The following is a 23,971-nucleotide window of genomic DNA, read 5'->3' on the forward strand; positions in this document are numbered from 1 at the left end:
TCATTCTGAAGGTCTGTTCTGAACCTGAAACTGTTCTTAACCTGAAGCACCACTTTAGCTAACGGGGCCTCCTGCCGCCACCACGCAATTTCTGTTCTCATCCTGAAGCAAAGTTCTTAACCCGAGGAACTATTTCTGGGTTAGCAGAGTCTGTAGCCTGAAGTGTTTGTAAACCGTGGTACCACTGTACTTTTTCCATCATGAATCCATACTTTAGAATCAGTATTGCTATGTTTTAGTTTTTTTCTGTCCCACCCAACTATATTAGAAATGGGCCATAAAATGCAGCAGGCCTAATAATCTTAATTTGTTTTTGTTTTTTAAAGTTTCTGACTTCAAGGTGTGGAAACTAGGCAATCACAAGACCCCCCCCCCAAAAAAAAGCAAGCAAGAAAAAATATGCCGCAGTCTCTGCTGTAGGCCCTGTTGGATTCACCTGACCAACCCAATGAGCAGCAACCCTCTCTAACAATTTCTGCAACAGGACTTCTGTCCTCCCCCCACCCAAGTGACTCTAGATTGTTCCAGCTGCCAATATGAAACACTTACAGAGAATGACTAGAAGAGTGCAATGTTGCATTCCACGCAATGTATGCAAAATAAAGCAAGAGCTGTATCTCTGCTTATGTACTATAACAGAAACAATTGCCCTCATTTTCTGTAAAAAAGGGGCCATTTGGAATAGATAAAAGGTAATTTGTACTATCTCATTTTTGGATCAGAGCAAGTATTTCATACTAAACAGGTAAGTTACAAGGCAGTTCAGGTGGTCAGAGCGTGGTGGCGGTAATGCCGAGGTCGTGAGCTCAATCCCCATACGGGCCAGCTGCATGCTTTAGTTGAGATTCCTACATTGCAGAGAGTTGGAGTAGATGATCCTCAGTGTCCCTTCCAACTCTACAATTGTATTATTCAATGAAACAAAGCAAGCAAGAGCGTTTGTACTGGTCAAGAACTGCACAAAGGGCTGGCTCTAAAGTAGCTTCAATTTTTAACAGATATGAGACAGGGCTTTCACTGAAGTTTCTTACAAAGGAGCCCGTGTGGTGTAGTGTTTAAGAGCGGTGGACTCGTAATCTGGTTAACCGGGTTCGATTCCCCGCTCCTCCACATGCAGCTGCTGGGTGACCTTGGACCAGTCACACTTCTCTGAAGTCTCTCAGCCTCACTCACCTCATAGAGTGTTTGTTGTGGGGGGGGGGGAAGGGAAAGGAGAATGTTAGCCGCTTTGAGACTCCTTAGGGTAGTGATAAAGCGGGATATCAAATCCAGACTCCTCCTCTTATCAGCAATGCTCATGAGTAGCCCCATGTCTTCCATTTATCTACTTTCCCCTCCTCTGTGGTCCATTTAGCAAACATGTTAGAACCCCTGCTTTGAACACTCATGTAACCAGAAAAAACACAGCAGAATTTAAAGCAACTTTTATTTATTACAATAGACACATTTACTTGTCTTCTGGTTTGTTGAAGCAGTATGTCAAGCAGCACTTGCCACAGTAATGTCTGTCAAAGTGGCTAGCCATGAATACTCCAGCCCCACATTCCTCAGAGGGACACTCGCGCCGCAGGCGGCTGATTTTCCCATTCTCATCCACCTGCAAGAAGAAAGGCTTTAAATCGTATTGCATTTTCCATCTCCCCTGAAAATATGGAAGCTTGACTTATGCAATCCAGACCACCACTGCTTGCAATTTTTAGAAACACTATCATTTAAGGTTACATTCTCAACCCTGACAAAATTTAGTCGAGTGGGGTGACCATATTTGTCGTTTAAGCATTAAATGCAAGAAAATAACTTATGCTCCCCACCAACAATTCAGCATAACTAAATGCCCTAACCAGTACTATTAATCAGTTGTGCTCATGCATTATTTCCAAACAGACTTAAAGGTTACACTTGTCACCAGAAGACAGGCTCATGCTGGCATTCTAACTAAATGCAGAAACAGCCATCAGTAGAAAGAATCTGTATCTAGCAAGAACCCGCAAACTCTTCATAGGCAATTAGTTACCGCTGACCCAGTATGTCAATTCCCGCATGAAGTTGCTCTTACCTTATAGTACTTAAGGACAGCGAGTTTCACCTTCTTTCGCTTATGCTTATTCTTCTTAGGAGTGGTGTAAGACTTCTTCTTCCTCTTCTTTGCTCCACCACGAAGTCTCAGCACAAGGTGAAGGGTCGACTCCTAGTTTTAGAAAGCAAACAAAGGACACAAAAATTTTGACAGCTGTAGTCATGCAACCGTTAGGAGTTGGGACGGACACAAGAAACCAAAATATAGGTGCTCTGCTCAGCCACGAAGCTAATAGCCCTGGACAAGTCGCTTAGCCCAGCCTACCTCCCAGACTGCCACCCTGTGCTCTTTTAAGGAAGAGTGAGATAAGAGTAGCAAATGGATAAAATACCAAAGCACATAACTGGCACTTTGCTGATGCGCTAAATAGACTGGAAATAATCTCAATGACTGGGAAATACTACAGAAGTCATTGGGTTGCATTAAATGGAGTTGTGCCCAGCAACTAGATGGGCTTGTGTGAGAAGCAACTCCCCCTGAAGCCCTCTGCAGACACACCCAAATTCTGTGAATTGTGCTGGATATTGTGTGTGTGTGAGAGAGAATAATTTATTCCAGAAACAGAGAAGAACAGAGAAGTTTGAAGAAGCAGCAGAAGGCAGAGATTGTTTTATCTATGCAAGGACTTTTTCTGTGGGAACTGTTCTTTGGACATACACAGTGTGACAAGAAGTGCTGATAACAATGGTTCTGTGCAACTTCTTGTGAGTCTCTTGCTTGCGCCTTGCGGTGAGAGAAGCAGAGAGAGTGAGTCTTGGACTCTTGCTGGACTCTGAGCATGCCATGACCATGGTAGTGGTGAATGTCTGTATATATTTGCTACCAATATGCATTTATGCCTGTCAAGTAAACTTCTACACTCGACTGAATCTTTATGGCGTCCATGAGTGTTTATTGCCTATTGTGTGTACCTTCAACCCCAAAGACGCTTCCACGGAAGAAGCTGCATTAAGATGTAACTCTGCAGAGTATGGATACTGGCACACATGCGCAGCGAAAGTGATGCAGGACCCAATCCTTCTAAATCATCCATCAGAGGTTGATGGATTGATCCAAGAAACTGCTCCGGAATCCTTGGATGGGAAACAGTGTATGAATAGATCTGTAGAAGGTCTCCCAACCCTCCAGAGTAGCTGCAATGGGAATGTGGGGTGCAGAAGAGGGAGCAGAAAATTGATCCCTCTCCACTCTGCTGATAGAACTCTTACCATGTGCTGAGCAACACTGCTGGATGCAACCTACTGTGCTTTTCAAATCCAAGTTTGCTACGCTCACCTCATATTTGATCAGGTCAGCACAACTTCTGATATTCGGGATATTAGAACACTTAGTACATACCTTTTGAATGTTATAATCAGACAGAGTGCGCCCATCTTCCAATTGCTTCCCAGCAAAAATCAATCGCTGTTGATCAGGAGGAATTCCTAATAGAGGAATAATGGTGGAGTATGAGTAATTGATTCAGTTATTTATAAGAACATTTTAAAATGGCCTTGCAGCTCTAGAAAGTACCAGGGCAATTTACAATAGATTAAAACCAGTCTAACATGCCTTTCTCTCAATGTATTCATGCCATGTAATTTATGTTAAGACACATTATTTAGTTTCCGATTATGTCAATAAACACCTTTTTGTTCTAGACTAGCTACTTAGGCATTTATGCTTTTTTTAAAAAGTGTTTTTCCATTTATTTATTATCCTTTTGGGGAAAGCAAAATAAGCCTCATTCTACATGTACCCCAATTAGACTTGCTAGCTTTTATTTTATTTTTAAATAAAGAAGGCATCATTCCTAACTGTATCCTGTTTGCTGCAGCATACTGAATTGACTCTGCAAGCATCATTATATGACCTCCTTGAAGACCAAATTTGATGGAAAAGAATGGTACAGGTAAACAGAGAATTCTAGCAAGGAAACTTTACTCCATAGTAGAATAATTTTAAAACCACAAGTTCCAAAACAAAAGCAACACCTACCTTCCTTATCCTGAATCTTGGCTTTGACATTTTCTATAGTATCAGATGGTTCAACCTGTTTATAAAAATAAGTCACCATTGAATTGTGTTACAGACTTAAAATAGTTATAAATTCATTACTGCTCCCAACCAGGCATCAGAACAGTACATGCATATTAGCTCAGTGACAGATTAGACTAGCAATTCTCAAAATACACATACAGCCATGGACAAGATAATGTTGGTTAACAAACCAAACATTGAGTTCTTGTCATATTCTCTGTAGCAGCATACAAACACCAATCCTGCTCCTGTACTTTTAACAGCAGTTTTAACATACAGGAGACAAAGTTTTTCACAGCACAGAGATAAAATGGTAGGAAAATGTTGGTGCTTGGCTTGTCAGCTGTCTCCCTTGCCATCACCAGGCTAGAATGGAAAGAATACACATCTCCTCAAACCTTTCCTTTCAGCAACAGCAAATAGTAGAGGCAAAGAAGGTGCTATATTATTCTGCTGCCTGGGTTCTTTGTTCAGATATTATTGTGAGGACATGGGATGGGGGCAAGGGAGGAGATAACAAAGTGCATTCACATTATTAATTTAATTTATATAGCGCCCCATACCCAGTGGCAGTGACGGCCACCAATTTAGGCAGCTTTAAAAGCAGATTAGATAAAGACATGAAAAACAAGGGCTATCAATGACTACTAGTCACCGTGCCCACACACCAACTGCACAACCAGAAGCAGCATGCTGTGATGGAACTGTTGTGGTCTTTAGTTAACGCAAAAACGGGTGGGTGGGTTACAAGGCCTTTGAGCTCGGAAAAGAGATGGGATAGCCATCTTCATAAATATATCATCCATAATATATATGCATAATACATAAATATATCAGCTTGGTCTAAGGACCCAAATCAACGGATTCAAGAAAGGAGATTCTGACCCAACATCAGTCAAGACCTTTCTGATCGGGAGGTGGTGGGCTTTCCTCCTTCCTTGGAGGTTTTTAAGCAGAGGCTGGGTGGCCATGTCACGGGTGATCTAGTTGAGATTCCTGCATTGCAGGGGGTTGGACTAGATGACCCCGAGGGGACCCCATTCCCACTCTACCATAGCTCTCAACTTTTCCCTTTTCTTGCGAGGAATCCTATTCGGAATAAGGAATTTTCCCTTTAAAAAAGGTAAAAATTGACAGCTATGCACTACGATTCTATGAACCAGAGGCTTTCCTCCCCCCCCTTTTTCCCCCTTTTTGGGAGGGAGCAGGGGGCGGAATGGAACTACGCAAAACCCGCCATTTCCCTCTAGGCCACAAACTACCGGGAGGGGGAAGAAAGGCCTGGAAGCCCAACTCTGGGGACACGAGGCGAAGAGGCCTTGCTCTGAACCCCTCATATGCTTTCTTTCTTCCCTCCCTCACCTCGAGGGTGATGGTTTTCCCCGTCAGGGTTTTCACGAAGATCTGCATGGCGGCGGCCGTCGGACCTGAGGAAGCAACGAGAGCGAGAAATGAGGCGAAGGAAGGCTGAGGGAAACGGAGAAGCAGGCCCCGCACTGAGCAGCCACTCACCAACGACCCGCTCCCGGAATGGCGGACGCCGGAAAGAGAACCCGCTCGGCCGCGCACGGGGTTTCCAAGGCTGGGGAGCGGAAGGAAGAGAGGAAAACGCTAGCTGAGGAAAGGACTGCAACTCCCGTCGTGCACCGCCGCCTGGAACGTATGAGGAGGTATGACGGGAGCGGTAGTTTTTAAAGGCGGGCGCGTCCTCGGTTGATCCGGTGGCGAAAGGGCTCTTGGGAGTTGTAGGCTTAAGTGGGCACGCGGGGAGGGAGGGGGAGCTACCTTTCCCAGCATGCACCGCTCCGAATCCACCCACGCAACCTGCGCCTTGCTTAGTGATTTAGCTCAGCTTGGTTGCTTGCCGACAGTTGGCTCCTGGGTGAGTCCGCTGGGGCAGGGGGGCGGGGCTAAGGGGCAAAAGGGGCGGGGCGGGGCCGGTTGGCAGTTGGCTCCCTCAGCTGAGGGAAAGAAGAGGCGCTTTTTGCGCGCGTTGTTAAAAGGAGGTCCTTCAGAATTACAATGGGAATGGGGTTTCTGCCATTTCTGCCCTCAGTGTGAGGCAGAAACCCCATTTCCATTGTAATTCTGAAGGACCTCCCCCCTCCACATAATATCCTGGGCCGTATTTATATTAATTATTTCTACACCGCCCATTGGCCCAAAATAGGCTCCCAAAGAAGCTTACCAACGTGATCTCTGAGATGGTCCCTGCCCTCAGGTTCACGCAGTCTCCCCTCATAAAAAGGCATGGCAACTTATGAGGAAAAGTGATTTGGTAGGGAGGAGAGGGAAAAGCAAGTGTGGGCACAAGTTCTGCTTATTTCATAAACGTTTGTGCTTGCCGACTAGGGAAAAAAGCCTCAAAAAGGCAGAAAAATAAGAAAACCACGTCCATCATTTAAAACACGCAGAGGGTGAAACCTGCCGCAGAATAGACTGCAACAAATTAAAACTCATGCAGACTGTAATCTGGATAACCAAAATGTTTTCCTCAGGCGCCGAAACGAATACAGTGAAGGCGCCTGCCTGGTATCATGAGGCAGGGAGTTCCAAAGTGTGTGTGCTGCCACACTAAACAACCTAATTCTTACAGATGTGGCACAGCTCTGGCTTTCTAGAAACGGCAGCTACATCACAGGAAGCTGCCTTACAGAGGAGAATTGGGCCAATGGTCTGTCTAGTTCAGTATTGCCTACACAAACTGGCAGCAGCTGGACAGGATTCCTGTCCCGGCCTTAACTGGAGATGTTGGGGATCAAACCTGGGGACCTTCCACACAGTCAGTGGGTCTTGTCGGCACTTAGGATCCTCATGGGACGGGGCTAATGGAGTTACACTCCTTCCTCGCTGATCTCCATGGCAGTTTGGCCTATAAAGACCTAATGGATGTGCAAGGTCTGATGAGACAGTTTTGCAAGTATCCAGGTCCCAAGTTGCATAGGGCCTTACCATACCCTCCAACATTTCTCCAATGAAAATAGGGGCATCCTATTCCATAATCAGAATAATTATATTATTTATGCCCCACCCATCTGACTGGCTTGCCCTAGCCACTCTAGGTGGCTTCCAACATATATAAAAACATGATGAAATATTAAACATTTAAAAAGAAACCCTTCTCTATACAGGGCACCTTCAGATGTCTTCTAAACTTTGTATAGTTACTTATTACCTTGCCTTGGGGGGTCGCATAACCTCTAACATTTATGCGATGAAAATAGAGACGTCCTAAGGAAAAACGGAACATTCTGGGATCAAATCATAAACCGGGACAGCTTCTGTAAACCCTGGAAAATGGGGACACTTGGAGGGTTTGACATGCTAGTACCAGGACCTTGAACTTGGCCCAGTAGCAGATTGGCTGTTGCACATCCCAGAAGCATGGTGTTTCACACTGGCTGTAGTTTGCCCAGCAAGCAAACTAGTTGCTGCTGTCTGCAGTAGTTGCAGCCTTTGGACCAGCCTCACAAAGGACACTGCTACTGCATACTTGCGCAAAGATGAATTTAACATGACTATTCCACAGTGAGATGCTTGATTCTGCATCCAGACCAGCACCAGTTTATCTGCGAATAAGTCCCACTGAAGACAGCGAGACAGGCCAGAAAAGTTCAAAATTATTTCAACAGTGTCCCTGTCACTTTTTTCTTTTAGATTTTGACTGAAGTGTTTCGGTCGAAAGAAACAGCTGGGAATTCTCAACTTTTGTCTGCAGTAGAAGCTTAGCTGCTCCTCCGTCATGAAAGCTGCCAGTGTCAAGGCAAGAAAGTGCTCAGTGTTGCCTCCTATCATCCCTGAGGCGGAGAAGGAATTTCTGGAGAGCATCCAGAGTTATATCCACTCAGAAATCGAGAAAGTGGGCTGTACTGAGCAAGGACTGGCTGAGGAGTATTACATAATATACAGAAATGTGTTTGAAATGGTAACCAAGCATTGCTAAGAACATTTCGCTTTTCAAGACAAATGGGTGCAATCTTGGGAGTTTGGGAACGTATTCTGACTTTCACTGAAATCAGTGGCAAAATAATAATGTGCAGCGTTATATAGGACTTCTTAAATGTGCAAAATGTTTCCCACCCATTTTTACAGCAACCCTGTAAGGTAGATCAGTAGTATTATCCCCCCATATTGCATGTGGGAGGACTGAGGAGATCATAAATCTGCTCTGCATGAAGGAAGATCCCAGATTCAGTCCCTGGCATCTCCAGGTGGGACCTGTCTGAAACTGTGGAGGGTCACTGCTCGTCAGTGTAAATGATAATGAGCAAGAGAAACCAATGGCATGACTCAGTCTGAGTCCACTTCCTATGTTCCTATGAGGCTGAAAAACAGCAGCCAGTCTGGTTCATGGTCCATCCTGTTAGCTACTATCCTGTGATCCGCCCTGAGACCTTTGGGTATAGGACGGTATATAAATTCAATAAATAATAATAAATATCCTGTACCTATTCCCAGTGGCATTTGCCAAGGAATCTACTGGGCCTGTGTTAATCACTACTAATATGGATATGAACATTTTGCGATTGAGCTAGGCTTCATCATACCGGGTCTTAGTCCTGGAATGTGTAAAATAGCAAACAAACAAACAAACTAAATAGGTGTCTTAGTGACATGTAGCCAGTCCATCAATGTGGTGTTGGTGGGGAGAGGCATCTACACCGGCCCTTTCTCCACATGTTTGCTCATGGAGAGAAGCTCTTTTTGCACCTATCCTCTTTTCAGAACAGATGGGAGGGTGGCTGTCCAATCCTGGCATTCAGTGAAATGTGGGCATGTTTAAGGGAGCTCAACGTAGGAGAGACTTAAGCAGTGAAGACAGCAGGAATAACAAGGAGTCTCACATGTAGTGTAGATTTTTGAGGGGATATTTACTTAGACCTTTCGCAGGTGCCCTAGGAGGTACTGGTGGACACACTGGGAACCTCAGGCACCACACTAACAAGCAATTATCTGCCATATATGGAAGGGGGAAGGCTGCTTTGGTCTGACCTGGCAAGGAGGGGTCTTTCAGAGATTGTGGAATGAATCTTGTTCATAACTAGTGTGTTATAAAGCAGGGAAAGCAAATGACCAGCCTCTATATTATTGACACAGATAATAGAGCATGCTAATGCGTACAAGAATATCCTCACTACAATCAAGCAGGAATATGATGCCTTCATAGAAGCAATAAAGAAGGGCCAACAGAATGCCTTTTATCTTCATGGGAAATTAAAGATTTTAGCCTGCGAGTCTACAACTCTCATGTATTATAAGAACAGAATTAGTCAGCTGAAAGAAAAGTAAGGACCTCTTTGGCAACTGTTAAGTACAGGAGGTGGGGTGGATGGCCTTTCATAGCATATTTTTGAGCAAGTCTGTAGCACAACAGCATGGACTTAGTAAAATGGGGTTAAAAACTTTTAACTATGTGCGGTTTAGTGTCCTATTTTTCACGAATCGTGTTTCAGTCTAGTTTTCTGAAGAATATACATTTAAAGTACTCTTAACACCACTTGAACTGTCATGGGTTCCCCACAAAGAATCCTGGGAACTGTAGATTGTTATGGGTGCCAAGAATTATAGCTGGGATTCTTTAGGGTGAGCTATGCCTATTTAAGTGGTATGAGTGCTTTAAATGTATGGTGTAGCTTCAAAGCCACACAAGAAAATAGTGAAACTGCAACTCTTCAGAGTACAGTGGCAAGCTCTTGGGGAAGAAAAGTCAAGTAAAAGCAGCAAACAATGCTTTCTTTTAAAATTTAGGATAATTTTCCTAGTCTACTTTTAAACAAGCTCTTGAGAATTCTGTCCTGGCAAGCATATTTTTCAGTCAGAGCCTTTGGTGGCTTGTTATTTAGTTTACTGTCTACTGATATGCTTTATTTATAAAATGTCTCTCCCCTCCCTCCCCCAAACCCCCTGCTCTTTATTGTTTTTAATCTGCTGTGGGTTGGGGTTTTTTTTGGTAAGTTGTCTTGAATAGGACATTCCTATTTCCATCGGAGAAATGTTGGAGGGTATGTAAGGCGAAGGAATGCCTTTGTAATTTATAGGCCTGTGGACTCCATGTTTGTGGGTTCCCCCGCAACCACTGTTCTGTTTGATTAAGTAAAGTTGCCTCAGACATCCCATTGGTGTACTTACTGAAGAAATCCAGCACAGGGCAAAATGCAGACCTCCAGGCTTCTCTGCCTGACCCTTGGAACTGTCCCGAGGCTGCTCTCCTCACCAGTGCTTTTTTTGCGGGGGGACGCATACCCCTAAACATTTTGTGAATCTAAGTTTGGCCTCATTGAGGGGCAGTATTTCCATATGAGTAGGAAAATGAGAGCACCCCTAAACATTTTTTTTTAGAAATAAAAGCACTGCTCCTCAATGTCCCTGCCCTCCAATCTCCTCTAGTCCTTTTCCCTGGCAACAATATGCCCTTGAACAGAAATAATGCTCCTTTGCTTGCCTGAATCAAGAGATGTGTATGTAGAAATCTCTGGTTTTGCATGATTGAAATTTCACCTACTGTGCAAAGGTAAGAGTAACAATTATTCCCCCTTCACTTTTGCCTCTGGCCCCGCCCATCATTGCCATGTGGCCCCCACAAGGTGGCACATGTCAGAATGGGTGGGGGTGTCTTTGAACATGAAAGCCACTTACACAAGAGAGGCTGGATTAATGTTTCAATGACTGTTTCTTTTCTCAGGATAAAAACAATTGAGAAAAATTCTGAAAGAATCACAAACTTGATACAGAAAGTAAGAGCATTAAGGCAGACATCCTCTGCAAAAGACTCTCCAATCCCGACCAAGACAATCAACCCTGCCATCCTCATTCCAGGTGAGAAGCAGCTCTCTTTAATATAGCAATCAAGTTTCTCTTAAATTTGGAGCATGAGCTGGCCATAGTTACAGACTTTTCACTTAAGTCTTGTGGATTTCAATGAAGGAAAATCAAGTAATGCAATTTAGCATTGTCACACTTGACTTTGAGAAAATTGAATCTAATGAAAAATGACCACAGCTTTGATTTTGTTTTAACAAAGTTGAATTTCCAGGTAATCGGTGTGCTATCACAGCTGCGAGTTCACCGGAACCTATGCTCCTCCTTTCCCAACAGGCATCAGCATGAAAGATTCTCTCGACATCAATGCCCTTTCTGTCCACCTGGCTCACCTCCAACAGAGGGTGAGGGACCTGAAGGAAGACATGTTGACAAAGTACATCCCCCTGGAGAACACTGTAGACATTGAAGAGGACCTCAACCATGCCCTTATCCAGAGAAATGAGGCTGAAAAACAGAATGAGCTGCTGAAGTTTTGGTATAATGATCCCCCTTGCAACATGAAATTTACCTTGTATTTAAAAGAGCTCTGCAGGGTATTATTTCTTTCAACCTCTACCACACTCCTCAATTTTGGAGCTGCAGTAGCAATGCAGTCCTCTCTAGGTACAGACCTCATAATCAGGCTGGATCATGGCTTAGATCCCAGAGGCGGAATGCCTAATACGGTCATACCTTGTGTTGCGTCTGCTTCATGTTGCGTCTTTTTGCATTATGTTCCGCGGCAACCCGGAAGTATCGGAACGGGTTACTTCCGGGTTTCGCCGCTCGCGCATGCGCAGAAGCGCCAAAGCGCGCCTGTACAGACGCAGTGCTTTGAGTTGCAGGCATTTTATGTTACAGATGGGCCTCCGGAACAGATCCTGTCCATAACACGAGGTACCACTGTAGTTATTAATTCAACCTCTGGTAGGTACACACACACACAGAGTTGTTATTATTTTTACACTTTTATTTACAGTCAAACCTTGGTACCCAAAAGCCTCCATTTTGGAACATTCCGGCTTCCGAATGCCAAAAACCCGGAAGTAATTGTTCCAGTTTTAAAACATTTTTTGGAAGCCAAACATCTGATGTGGCTTCTGCTTGAGTGCTCCTGCAGCCAATCAGAAGCTGTGCCTCGGTTGCTGAACATTTCAGAAGCCGAATGGGCTTCCGGGACAGATTACGTTCAACAACCGAGGTTTGACTGTATTTGTATCTCACCTTTTCTGCCAGAACTCAAGGAGGCACACAAAAATTAAAGCAAATACAGATAAAATGGACAGAGCTGAAAACATATAAAGGGTTATCTTTCAAAGGCAATTAAACCAACTGAGGAATTAATGTTAAAAAGTATCTTCTAGAATGCAGATAGTAAAAAATAGTACAGAGCCCTTTCCTTAAAAACCAGTCACTTCCTAAAAGCCTGCTATAATAATAATAATCATAATAATAATCATAATAATAATCATAATAATAATCATAATAACGCTTTACCTGCCAGTGGGAGGATAACAAGAAAGGGAGACAATGTAGTTTGCCTAGGAAGAGAGTCCCAAAGACTAGGAGCAGCCACTGAGAAAGTCTGTCCTGCATCTTCACCGGGTGTGCTCGTGAAGGTAGTAAGACTCCCTCTGAAGATTGCAATGCCCATTTTTGGGACGCGGTTGGCACTGTGGGTTAAACCACAGAGCCTAGGACTTGCTGATCGGAAGGTTGGCAGTTCGAATCCCCGCAACGGGGTGAGCTCCTGTTGCTCGGTCACTGTTCCTGCCAACCTAGCAGTTTGAAAGTACATCAAAGTGCAAGTAGATAAATAGGTACCGCTCTGGCGGGAAGGTTTCCATGCACTGCTCTGCTCTGGTTCCATGCACTGCTCTGGTTCGCCAGAAGTGGCTTAGTCATGCTGGCCACATGACCCGGAAGCTGTACACCGGCTCCCTTGGCCAATAAAGCGAGATGAGCGCCACAACCCCAGAGTCGGTCACGACTGTACCTAATGGTCAGGGGTCCCTTTACCTTTACAGATAGCTTTGACCTAAGCCATATAGTTAGGCTAGTACCAGGCAGATGGATCAGTAGTTCTCAACTAGAACATAGTGACATTCATTTCATTTAATGGGGAGGACCAACAGCACTTAGGCCCTGGTTCAGTTCCCCAGCATCTTCTTGTCAAACAACCTCTGCCAAATCCAGCACCTCTCCAGCGCTGTTCAAAGGAGGTTTGGGTTGGTCTCTGTTAGAAACTAGCCAGGAGTATTACTGATTTACAAATTATGACAATGTGTTTATCTTTGCATCAAAAATTGGAGAGAGATAAGGATTTATACAGAGATTTATAGATATATAGATATATTTGTACACATTACTTGGCTGGAGAACTGCATTTCAGTATTCAGATAATCCCAAATTGTGAGCCACTTGATGAAGGAACATGCAGTGGGAAAGGTCTGTAGCAAAGAAAACTCAAGTCCTGTGTTTTGAAGACTAAAGGGAGCAAGATGATAAGAATAAAGGTGTGGTTGGGGGAAAAGAGAAATTTAGGAAGAATCACTAACAAGAGCCTTTTGATGAGCCACAGCCAGGCAGCCAGTTTCACGCACTATTCTCTCCTTTGTAGCTTTTATCGACTATCACAGTTTGTCAACATTGTGACTATCTGGGAGAGTTCAGACAGGAGTTTAGAAACCTTGCACCAGCTCATCTTTCAAATGATAGAAAATGAGAAACTTTCAAAAGGTAAAATATACGAGTTCAGATTTTGCCATCCAACAGCAAGCCATCAAAGGAGGACAGGGAAGAACATTTGTCTGTGATGCATGCTGAAACAATTGATCCATGTGGCAATGCTAACGTTCCCTTTCCTTTTTAAATTATTTGCCAAAGCAGGGCTTGCCTTTTGCCCATTATCTTCCCCTTATGCCAATCTTTCAGCCTCTGATCCGTTCTAGCTCATTCTTCCTATCACATGCAACACTGCTGCAGTTCCTCTTCTTGCTGTCTGCTGAGGTGAAACTGCATAATTTATGTAATTATGTAACTTATGTAAAATAAATTTGTCATTATGTTATTCTGCCCCATTCATTTCGCTGCAAAGGAAACACTGTGCAAATGAGAGGAAACATAATCAATTATGTATCATGTGCAGATTGAAGAAAACAGCCGATTGTATTCACTGGATTGTTTTTGCTTCTGGACACATGGGACAAATAAGAGAACATGGGCAACTTCTGCTCTCATTTCTGTTTTCATTGGAATGCTCCGGCATCATTATTTGTCAGTTTTCAAATTTATATCTCTGGAGAATTCCGACAAGCTACACCTTATGCTCAAGCTGATTCCTTTCCTGCACTCTTTTCTTTGACTCATGTGCTAGCAAACCCTTTCCTGAACCACCCTAACTTCACCTTTCATGTTCCATCGTCTCCAGCTGACCTCCCCTTACTTCTCTACTACATCCAGTCCACACCTCTCATTCCTGTCTTTCCTGCCCACTGCAAACTGTAAGCCTTTTGAACAGAGACTATGTCACTTCTGAATGCTGCACAGTCTTTGGAAAACAGCTGGCGATGTCTTTGGGCACACATTCGCTATTGGCCAAAATTAGTTTAACAGACGTTCCTCTCCCCTGAGAACCCTGGGAAATGTAATTCTGCGGTGCAGAGTAGAGCTCTCTAAACAGAATTCTCAGCACTTTCACCAAACTACAAGAAGCCATATCATTTAAAGTAATACTAAAAGTGATGTAAACCTGTGGTTCCTGGTGGTTCTGTTTTCTGAGAGTGTAAAATGGTAACTTGCTATGGGTGGCTTTCTCTATTCAGATACACTTGCCAGCAGCATTTCCAGCGTATTTGAACATGACCCCAGCAAAAGCAAAGAGGCTGAAGACCTGATTGAATACATTGAAAGGTAAGGTGATGGAGCATGCCCTTTAGTCTGTGCCCGCCACAACTAGCACATCAAGCACATTGCGGTCATTAGACTCCTCGACTGAACATAGAGCAGCAGTACAGTGGAGATCTTCTGACAGCTGCAGCAGTGGACACAAGCAGTCTCCCCGCTCCCCTCTGTGACACATTCTTGGTGTGCAGATTGTGGGAACATTAAGGAAGGTAGGAGAGGATATATTGTTTTGATACTATCCTTCCTCACTCACGCTAGTGAGTAAACAGCAGAACACATTCCCTTTGCAACATATTGGAAGCAAGTTGATGATTCATTAGAATCCTTTAATTAAGCAATCCAGTCTGGATTGTTCCTGGTAAGTTTTCCCTTTATTTCCCCCTTAAAATAATAATAACACGACACAGTCTTCTTTAAAAGTAAGAATAAAGTTTTACTCGCATTCAGTTCACAGCAGTAATCTGAAGGCATGCTTTATCTTGTGGTTACAGTAAAAAGAAGTCTGAGCTACATCTCAGACTTTCTGCTTGTGGGCTACAACCTACGTGAAGGTTGAGCCATGCGCTGGCTAAGAGCCACAAGACTCCAAAAGTAAGAGACTAAGAGTTCAAGAGAGAGATGGTTGTGTGGCCAACCCTTTTATCTGGTCAGTTAGGGTCATCTACCTGGTCACACACGGGGAGGAAGCTCCACACAGGTATGACAGGAAGTCCTCCTTGTCTGGAGCCACATTCCCCTGTGTGTCCATTCTAGGCAACAGGAAAATGTTGTACTTGACTGCTCTAGTAATAATACATCCCACACAGATGGGGACATGGCATACACAGCCAGCAAAACTGCAGGGAAAAACAGAACTGGGGAGATGGAGCAGGAAGCAAAGAGTATCCCTTACCAGTTGGCTGTGCCAAACAGAACTGCTTCTTCTATTCCTTAATACACAGAAGTATTTGAGGGCCAAAGTTAGTCATTAGCATGGGCTGCCCCAGAGATCTTGGATAGGCAAGACACTGGGAGAGAATAAGGTCAGGAATTGATGTAAGCGTATGAGGAAAATGGAGGTGCAGGGAAGGAGAGAAGCAAATGGTGTCTTTGGGCAAGGGTTTGCTGGAGAAATGGATTCTTAGGAGAGCCATAACCAAAAAGGCTAATGGAACCAGAGAGATGGTTTTCAGATGAGAAAGCGTCATTTCACTGTTTCACTTCCCTCTTACTTCTCCACGGACCCCTCCCATTTATTTAACATCTACACAAAACCTCAGAGTGGGGTTATGCAGAGGCCCTTCTTCGTGTGCCTCCTCTGTGAGAGGCCTGGAGGGTGGCAATATGAGAACGGGCCTTTTCTGCAGTGGCTCCCTATTTGTGGAATGCTCTCCCCAGAGCTTATTGCTTGCCACCTTCATTAAATATCCTTAGGTGCCTGGTGAAGACATTTCTCTTTAACCAGGGGCTGATTAACATTTTATGTCCTTTTTAAATGGGTTTGTGGGAGGGTTTTTTGTTTGTTTGTGTTGGTTTTTGTTATATATTTTATGTACTCATTTTGTATTTTTATGTTGTGAATTGCCCTGTGGGTGGTATACAAATTGAATAAATAAAACAGATAAAAATGGGGTCAGCAGGCTGGAAAGAGATAGTTTGCTCCTCACCACAACTGTCTTGCTGTGCACAGCAACATAGCAAGAACATGAAAGAAGAGCATCTTGCTATGTATTTCTAGTTTGACTATCATACCCATGTTACACAGCTTCTGGGGTTGTGTCTGGCTGGTGTACATCCACTGCCAAGCATGGAATTGTTTTCGCATCCACTGCCTGTGCCTTTGAACCTTTATGTTCTTTAACCTGTGCCAGGTTCAATGAATTGTTTTCCCGTAGTCAGTTTGAGGCTGCTGCAATATATGCAGCAAACTGTCCAAGAGGAATCCTCCACAATGAAGAAACCATGGAGAAATTTAGGGGTATGTATGTATGTATGTATGTATGTATATGAGTTATTAGTCACTCAATAGATATACCGTATTTTTCGCTCTATAAAGCGAAATAAGATGCACCAGACCACAAGACGCACCTAGTTTTTGGAGGAGGAAAACAAGAAAAAAATAATTCTGAATCTCAGAAGCCAGAACAGCAAGAGGGATCGCTGTGCAGTGAAAGCAGCAATTCCTCTTGCTGTTCTGGCTTCTGTGGTAGCTGTGTAGCCTGCATTCGCTCCCTAAGACGCACACACATTTCCTCTTGCTTTTTAGGAGGGAAAAAGTGAGCCTTATGGAGCCAAAAATACGGTATATATAAATTTCTAAACTGCTTACAAAAATTTATTAATAAGGCATAGCATAAAAGCAAATGAAACACATTGCAGCAATAATTTTAGTGACCCATAAACAGATCCAGCAAAATAGCAAACCTTTAGGAGCAGAAACCAGCAATAAAAAGGACATTTACCATAGCCTTTTAAATACTTGGATGAAGAGAGAAGTTTATGTCTGGTGCTGAAAGGATGTTAATGAGGGAGATCCTCGGATGTGGTCCTTCTCCCTTGCAGTTTCTTAGATCAGCTAACTTCCTCTAGCCGTGTTGTTTCTTGTAGCACAAACCACTTAAAGCACCTTAACAACTAACATTTATTAGGTATGAGATTTCATGGACAACACTTCCTGCATCTGATAAAGTGGAGTCTAGCCTACAAATGCTTATGTCATAATACATTCATTAATATTTAAGGTTTATATGACTTTCCTGTTTTAGATCAATCAATACAGTGCTCTGAGTAGCATAATTAGTATGTCAGGTTAGACTATTTTTAAAAGAGTGCAGAGAGATACTCTCAGTAGCAGACACTGAATAGCCAACCTATCAGGGATGCTGTAGCAGAAGATTTTCTGCACTGGAAGGGGCTTTTGAGGTAGCTTTCAATTTTCTGATTCTGTAAGGTACTACAAGACTCTGACAGCCAAACAGACAGAATCAACCAAAAGAGCACCCCAAGTAGTTGCAGGTTAGAACATTATGTAGATATATTTTCTCAGATTTCTTTACACCTGAAGTCTCATCAAAGCCTGTGGTATTAAAATGCAATTTTTAAAATATTCCTGGTTGCTACCTTGCTTTGTGATTGCGCTGGATAAAAAAATTAAAACTGATAGCTAGCTAAATATATTTGTCCCTCTGTCCTTTTAAACCCACCATTCCTCACTTTCCACAACTTGTTTCCCCCCTCCCTTCTCCTCTCTGAGATTTTCCTCATTTCTTTAAATCTTAACAGCCCTAAGATCAAGCAATTATATAAATCCAAGGTTCGAATTAAGGCTCCTTTAGTGGAGAATCTGAACTGAGGAGGAATCAGCAGTGCAGAGAAGAAAAATGACCAAGCAAAAGCATGTTGTTGTTGTTGTTTAGTTGTTTACTCGTGTCCGACTCTTCGTGACCCCATGGACCAGAGCACGCCAGGCACTCCTATCTTCCATAGCTTGCTTAATTTTTTTTTTTTTTAAACTTACTGACTTCCCCTTTCAGGTGTTGGCCCAATCAAAGGGAAGGTTCTCCCTCTGCTCATGTACTGCGAAGCTCTAATAAGCACATGCATAGCTACTAAGCAGCCACTTTCAAGCCATTTGGTAGCTGAAGCCATCCAGTGTGCCTTGAATGAGAAACGGTTAGACCTGGTGATGCACTGGGTCACCATGCACAGGTAAGTGGCCACTCGGAGCATCCAAGGAGGGCTCATAGCTCAGTGATAGAGCATGTGCTTTTTATGCTGGAAAGCCCTCTGGGGAGCCTCAGAGTAGGCAATACTGGGCCACAGGCCCATTCAGAGCTTGTCTGAAGCCTGGGGGCAGGAGTCTTGTTCTTACCATGACAGTCTAGCAGGCCCCTGGCTCTCCTTCCCCACAGCCATCTTAGCCCTCTGAGGCCCGGGTAAGTGTGTTAAGTATAATTGTTTAATTGCACATTGAAACAGAAAATCACACTGTATGTGTATTGCTAAAAGGGCATGGGAAATTCCATTGAGCTGTACTAGGAGCTCTCTAAGTGCCACCAGGTTGACAATTACCTGTTGATGTCTACCTACTGGCTCTCTTACATGGTGTTTAACTTTACACCACATGGAAGGGATATTCAGTTGCAAATTGCCATTTTGAGGGTGCCTTTTGTTCTCTCAAGCCACCGAAGACAAAGGTGTGCTAATGAAGTCTCTCTCTCCTGGAGAGAAAACAGCTCCAGGCTGTAATGGAGGCTGTGGAGATAGACAAACCTTTGATTTCAGGCCCATTTGGTATGCAACTATTTGGATGTACAGTGGTACCTCGGGTTACAAACACCTCGGGTTTACAAACTCCGCTACCCCGGAGGTAGTATCTCAGGTTAAGAACTTTGCCTCGGGATGAGAACGGAAATTGTGTGGTGGTGGCAGGGCGGCAGTGGGACGTCCCATTAGCGAAAGCGTGCCTCAGGTTAAGAACGGTTTCAGGTAAAGAACAGACCTCTGGAACAAATTAAGTTCTCAACCCGAGGTACCACTGTATCATTTTTTGTATTTTTATCTGTTTGAAGAAAATTCTTTTAGTAAAGCTTTGAAACCATATTTTGGGTCTGGACAATTTTTATTGCAAGAGGAACCAGTTTTTAATTCATCCTATTGCTTCAAACTGCACAATATTAATACCTGCAATAAAGTATACTTGGCTGCCCCCCATTCTGCACAGGTCTGCTAGGCCATGCGAACCAGTGATCTGGCTCCAAAGAAAGCAGATCCAGATGCGTTACTGATGCTCCTGCTGATTGTACTTCTGTGGACAACAATTCTCAAAATGTGAAGAGTTAACTCTGAAACTGAGGCAGCCTGGCTCTATCAGACCCAACTGCATTGGGGCTGAGCACAGGAGGAGTCACCTCTGTTTATTTTTTAGGGACGCGGGTGGCGCTGTGGGTTAAACCACAGAGCCTAGGGCTTGCCGATCAGAAGATCGGCGGTTCGAATCCCTGCGACAGGGTGAGCTCCCATTGCTTAGTCCCTGCTCTTGCCAACCTAGCAGTTCAAAAGCACGAAGTGCAAGTAGATAAATAGGTACTGCTCTGGCGGGAAGGTAAACGGTGTTTCCGTGTGCTGCTCTGGTTTGCCAGAAGCGGCTTAGTCATGCTGGCCACATGACCCGGAAGCTGTCTGCGGACAAATGCCGGCTCCCTCGGCCTATAGAGTGAGATGAGCGCACAACCCCAGAGTCAGTCATGACTGGACCTAATGGTCAGGGGTACCTTTACCTTTACCTTTTATAGGCCAGGATGAGAAGAAAGTGAGGCAGAGGCAGCATGCGAGTGGCAGTGGGGGAGCAAGCAGATTTGTGGTCAACAGGAAGCACCTGAGCAGAATCTCAGAAGTTACTTTCCCAGCATGGGAATCATTTGGGTAATGCTCAAACTCCTGGAATGTGCAGAGAGAGTCCTACACCAACATTGCCTTATGAGCAAGACTTTTCTCAATTCCTTGTTTTCTCTTCCTGTTCCTTTCTTTTTTTACTTTGCATCACTTAGATTATAAATTGTTATTGTATTATTATAATATTTTATATTAGTTACTCTGCCCCGCCACTAAGTCTAAAGTCAAAGTGAGTTCCAAAATGATCCTAGGTATCAATATTTCAATTATTCCACATTGAAATCCTTCACAATACCCCAAAGCCTGATAAGTCCCTAGAATGTTTAATTGCTCTTGTTTCCCCTAGACTGGCATTCTGTGAGGAAGCCGGCGATGCAATCTTCAATTATGCACAGATGGATAAGCACAGTGAGTCCCAGTGCTACGCTTTGGCTCAGATTGTCTACCTTGAATGTGGAGCGCACAAAAAAGCCGCCCTGTGCTTGTGCAAACAAGGACAGATCTACGGAGCCATGGATTACCTTCAGCAATGCAAACGCTTTCCAAGAGGTAGATTCCCAAGCCTTGTTAATTTATATCTCACTGCAACCACGACAGCAGTGAAATTAACCAAAGACCTGTTTAAATCTTAATCATCTTCTGAAAAGTGGCAAGTGAAAGAGCCTAGTGAGCATCCTTCAGCAAGGAGTTTCACAAGAACAGCACTAATACTTAGAAGGCCCTGTTCCTTATAGCTCACATGCCTGACTCCAGAAGCCAGGAAATCCAGAAAAGGACTTCCCCTCGTGATCTCAAATGTTGGGGATGGATGGTGATGATGCATCAAGTAGCTGCTTTTTCAGGCCTTAATTACATGTGCTATTTTCCAGTGGTACCTCAGGTTACATACGCTTCAGGTTACATATGCTTCAGGTTACAGACTCCGCTAACCCACAAATAGTGCTTCAAGTTAAGAACTTTGCTTCAGGATGAGAACAGAAATTGGGCTCTGGCGGCGTGGCAGCAGAAGGCCCCATTAGCTAAAATGGTGCTTCAGGTTAAGAACAGTTTCAGGTTAAGTACAGACCTCCGGAACGAATTAAGTACTTAACCTGAGGTACCACTGTATGTTGAATGAAGAAATGCTTCTCAGCTATCTTCAAACACTTTTGCAATGCTCTGTGTGTGAGAAAGAGAAAGTGATTATGGCTCTTCCCCTCTCTCTATTGCTTATGGTTTGAAACAAGCATTAGATCTACATGGAAAATAGTTCATTTGCTGTCCATCCATGTGATCCTAAAGTCCATCTTGCCTTTTTAAATATGGCAGATCTCTTCTTGTCAGCAAAGAACTGGAGACACTTTGTGCGCCTCGTGCCCCACTTACTGGCATGATTGATTGTATTGTTTTCAGATGGTCTTTCTAATGTAATTCCTGTTTGGTTTCAGAAGACTATATCTTCCTACTGCAACATTGCCCAAATGTAGAACTCATGCGCTGCCTAACTCAAGAGTGGAATGGGCATCCACCCTTCTTGTCCCTCGGGGAAACAGTCCTGACACTCATCGACACGGAACACAAAGTCATTTGCGTACGATTGTTGGAAGATATTTCCAAGGAAGGCAGGGGTGAGCACAGCTGGGTTTTTTCAGTAGAAATGTCACTGCATGTACTTGCAATTTATCCCATATCTACAGGCACCTGTACATTGCAGGTATGTTTGGCCTCACAAGGGTAAGTAGTGGATGGCGACAGGTGGAAGATTTTAAGCAGGAGCAGGGGCTGCTCTCAGCTTCAATTAAACTTTTAAAAACAAGTGAGAGATCTGATCACAGGTCTCCCACTGCCATGTCTGTTTTTGGCCTTCATACCATGGGCTTCATTTGTTGCACACTTGTCCAAAATACTGGCCACCAATGCTATACGCCAAATTAACAGCAGTTAAGATCATGTTTTTGCTTCCAAGATCCTTTAATTCCCCGGATGGTGCCCTCTAGATGTTTTGGAGTCCTGACTCTCATCAGCCCAAGCCATTGTAGTTCAAAAAATTTGGAAGACACCAGGTAAACCACAGAGCCTAGGACTTGCCAATCAGAAGGTCGGCGGTTCGAATCCCCGCGACGGGGTGAGCTCCTGTTGCTTGGTCTCTGCTGCTGCCAACCTAGCAGTTCGAAAGCACGCCAAAGTGCAAGTAGATAACCTTCCTGCTCTGGCGGGAAGGTTAACGGCGTTTCTGTGCGCTGCTCTGGTTCGCCAGAAGTGGCTTAGTCATGCTGGCCACATGACCCGGAAGCTGTACGCCGGCTCCCTTGGCCAATAAAGCGAGATGAGCGCCGCAACCCCAGAGTCGGTCACGACTGGACCTAATGGTCAGGGGTCCCTTTACCTTTACCTTTTAAGTTGGGGAAAGGTGCTTTAATTGGATATGTGATGCAGATGTTCTACTAAATGTGATGGATTAACTCTGTTAGCTAATCAGTTAACATCCTTTCATAGAGGACAATCTGTCTAAAAAGTCAGCATGTTTAACCTGTGACTAAATGTAGCAATTATTTATGGCTTCATTTTACCCCAGCTTTAAGATTTAAGCTTTGAAACATAATATTAACATGAATGCCATTGTTCTAAAGACCTGCTCTACCTTGGCATCTTACGTCTGCTGGGACATAGTTCAACCTTGCAATCCAACCTATGTTTCCTCAAAAGTCAGTCTGAGTCCAATGGGGCTTGCTCCCAAGAAAACATGCATAGGTTGCAGTTCATCAGTGCAGACCTCTGCGATGTTAGGTTACAATCCTTTGCATACTATCTTGGGCGAAACCTTAAGAATGCAAATTTACTGAGAGTAAATATCATCAAACTCAGTGGGGCTTCTTCATAGACATGTATAGATCGCCCTGTAATGGATTTAGGATCCTATCCAAAGGTATGCCTGTTTCTGTTTTTTACGACTCATGATTCAAGCAGAAAGGAAAAGCAGCAAGACTTTGTTTCACATTTTTCTTTGTTGAATGTCGTTACAGATGTGCTGGAACAAATGATTGTAAAGGATAAAGAATGTAATGTGGATGGCTGGAAGGAAATAGCTGAAATATGCCAGAGTATGAGGAGAGAAAAACTATCCAAGTTTCTTATCACGATCCTGGCTGCCCAAGCAGGAGTGGTTGAAATTCCTGATAGTGCAGAGGATGCCAAGTTAATGGAACACGTTTTCTGGTAATTTCCCTGCAAATCACACGGGGGAGCTCTTGGCCTCCAGAGTCACTTCAACTGGGTGAAGACTCAACAAAACCTGACTTGTGAATGTGCTTTCTTCTTAGAAACAATAACATATTAAACACCTGGGTGCCTGTCCTTATTGGGAGAGATGTTTGTCATGGCAAAATATGACTGTGTTGTTTGAAGTCTGTATTTGATTTGGTTTTGGATACCGTCGTCCTTGTTTCACATAAGACTTGTTCCAGAAGGGTAGCTGTGCTAAGTCTGTTATAGCAAAAAGCCTGGGGCAGGTTTAAAGACTCTGTTGCTAGCAGTTCATGGTTATGGAGTTTCACGTTCATACTAAAATTATTTTCACTTCATTTCTCCTCTAATTTCATTTTTGTCACCCAACTTTTTCTGCTTCCGAAATAGTTTCTGCCCACATGACTTGGTCTATTTTTTCAAATTGAAAAATTCCATATTTGCACAATAGCACCTATGCCACTGGGCCGAGTGGTTGAAATGCTCCCTCCCTCCCTCTCACATTCACACAATACCCACGCCAAAAGACGTATTCAGGGCCTTCCCACATGCCATACAGGACTAACATTTGGT

General features: G+C 43.8%; 2 protein-coding genes across 6 annotated transcripts; one reads left to right on the plus strand and one right to left on the minus strand.

Annotated features, from left to right (window-relative positions):
* Nucleotides 1–1,412: 1,412 nt before the first annotated feature.
* RPS27A (ribosomal protein S27a) lies at nt 1,413–5,701 on the minus strand. Its single transcript, XM_081904524.1, has 6 exons — nt 5,609–5,701; nt 5,459–5,523; nt 4,055–4,109; nt 3,416–3,501; nt 2,057–2,188; nt 1,413–1,597 (listed from the first exon to the last, which is right to left on the minus strand). The coding sequence occupies exons 2-6, from the start codon at nt 5,504–5,506 to the stop codon at nt 1,448–1,450; spliced, it is 471 nt and encodes a 156-aa protein (XP_081760650.1). The 5' UTR covers nt 5,507–5,523; nt 5,609–5,701; the 3' UTR covers nt 1,413–1,447.
* A 255-nt stretch (nt 5,702–5,956) lies between these two features.
* CLHC1 (clathrin heavy chain linker domain containing 1) lies at nt 5,957–23,509 on the plus strand. 5 transcript variants are annotated; one of them, XM_081904067.1, is made up of 12 exons: nt 5,957–5,978; nt 7,754–8,021; nt 9,194–9,381; nt 10,779–10,912; nt 11,192–11,393; nt 13,518–13,636; nt 14,722–14,809; nt 16,654–16,760; nt 18,316–18,490; nt 20,523–20,725; nt 21,604–21,783; nt 23,179–23,509. In XM_081904067.1, exons 2-12 carry the CDS (start codon nt 7,839–7,841, stop codon nt 23,373–23,375), a joined length of 1,776 nt encoding a protein of 591 aa, XP_081760193.1. In that variant the 5' UTR covers nt 5,957–5,978; nt 7,754–7,838; the 3' UTR covers nt 23,376–23,509. The 5 variants fall into 5 exon arrangements, with proteins under 5 accessions (XP_081760193.1, XP_081760196.1, XP_081760195.1 ...); XM_081904070.1 differs by lacking the exon at nt 5,957–5,978 and adding an exon at nt 6,158–6,178; XM_081904069.1 differs by lacking the exon at nt 5,957–5,978 and adding an exon at nt 6,234–6,344.
* Nucleotides 23,510–23,971: the final 462 nt, after the last annotated feature.

The sequence above is a fragment of the Podarcis melisellensis genome (genome assembly GCF_964234715.1).
Source record: "Podarcis melisellensis genome assembly, chromosome: 3".
Lineage (NCBI taxonomy): Eukaryota > Metazoa > Chordata > Lepidosauria > Squamata > Lacertidae > Podarcis > Podarcis melisellensis.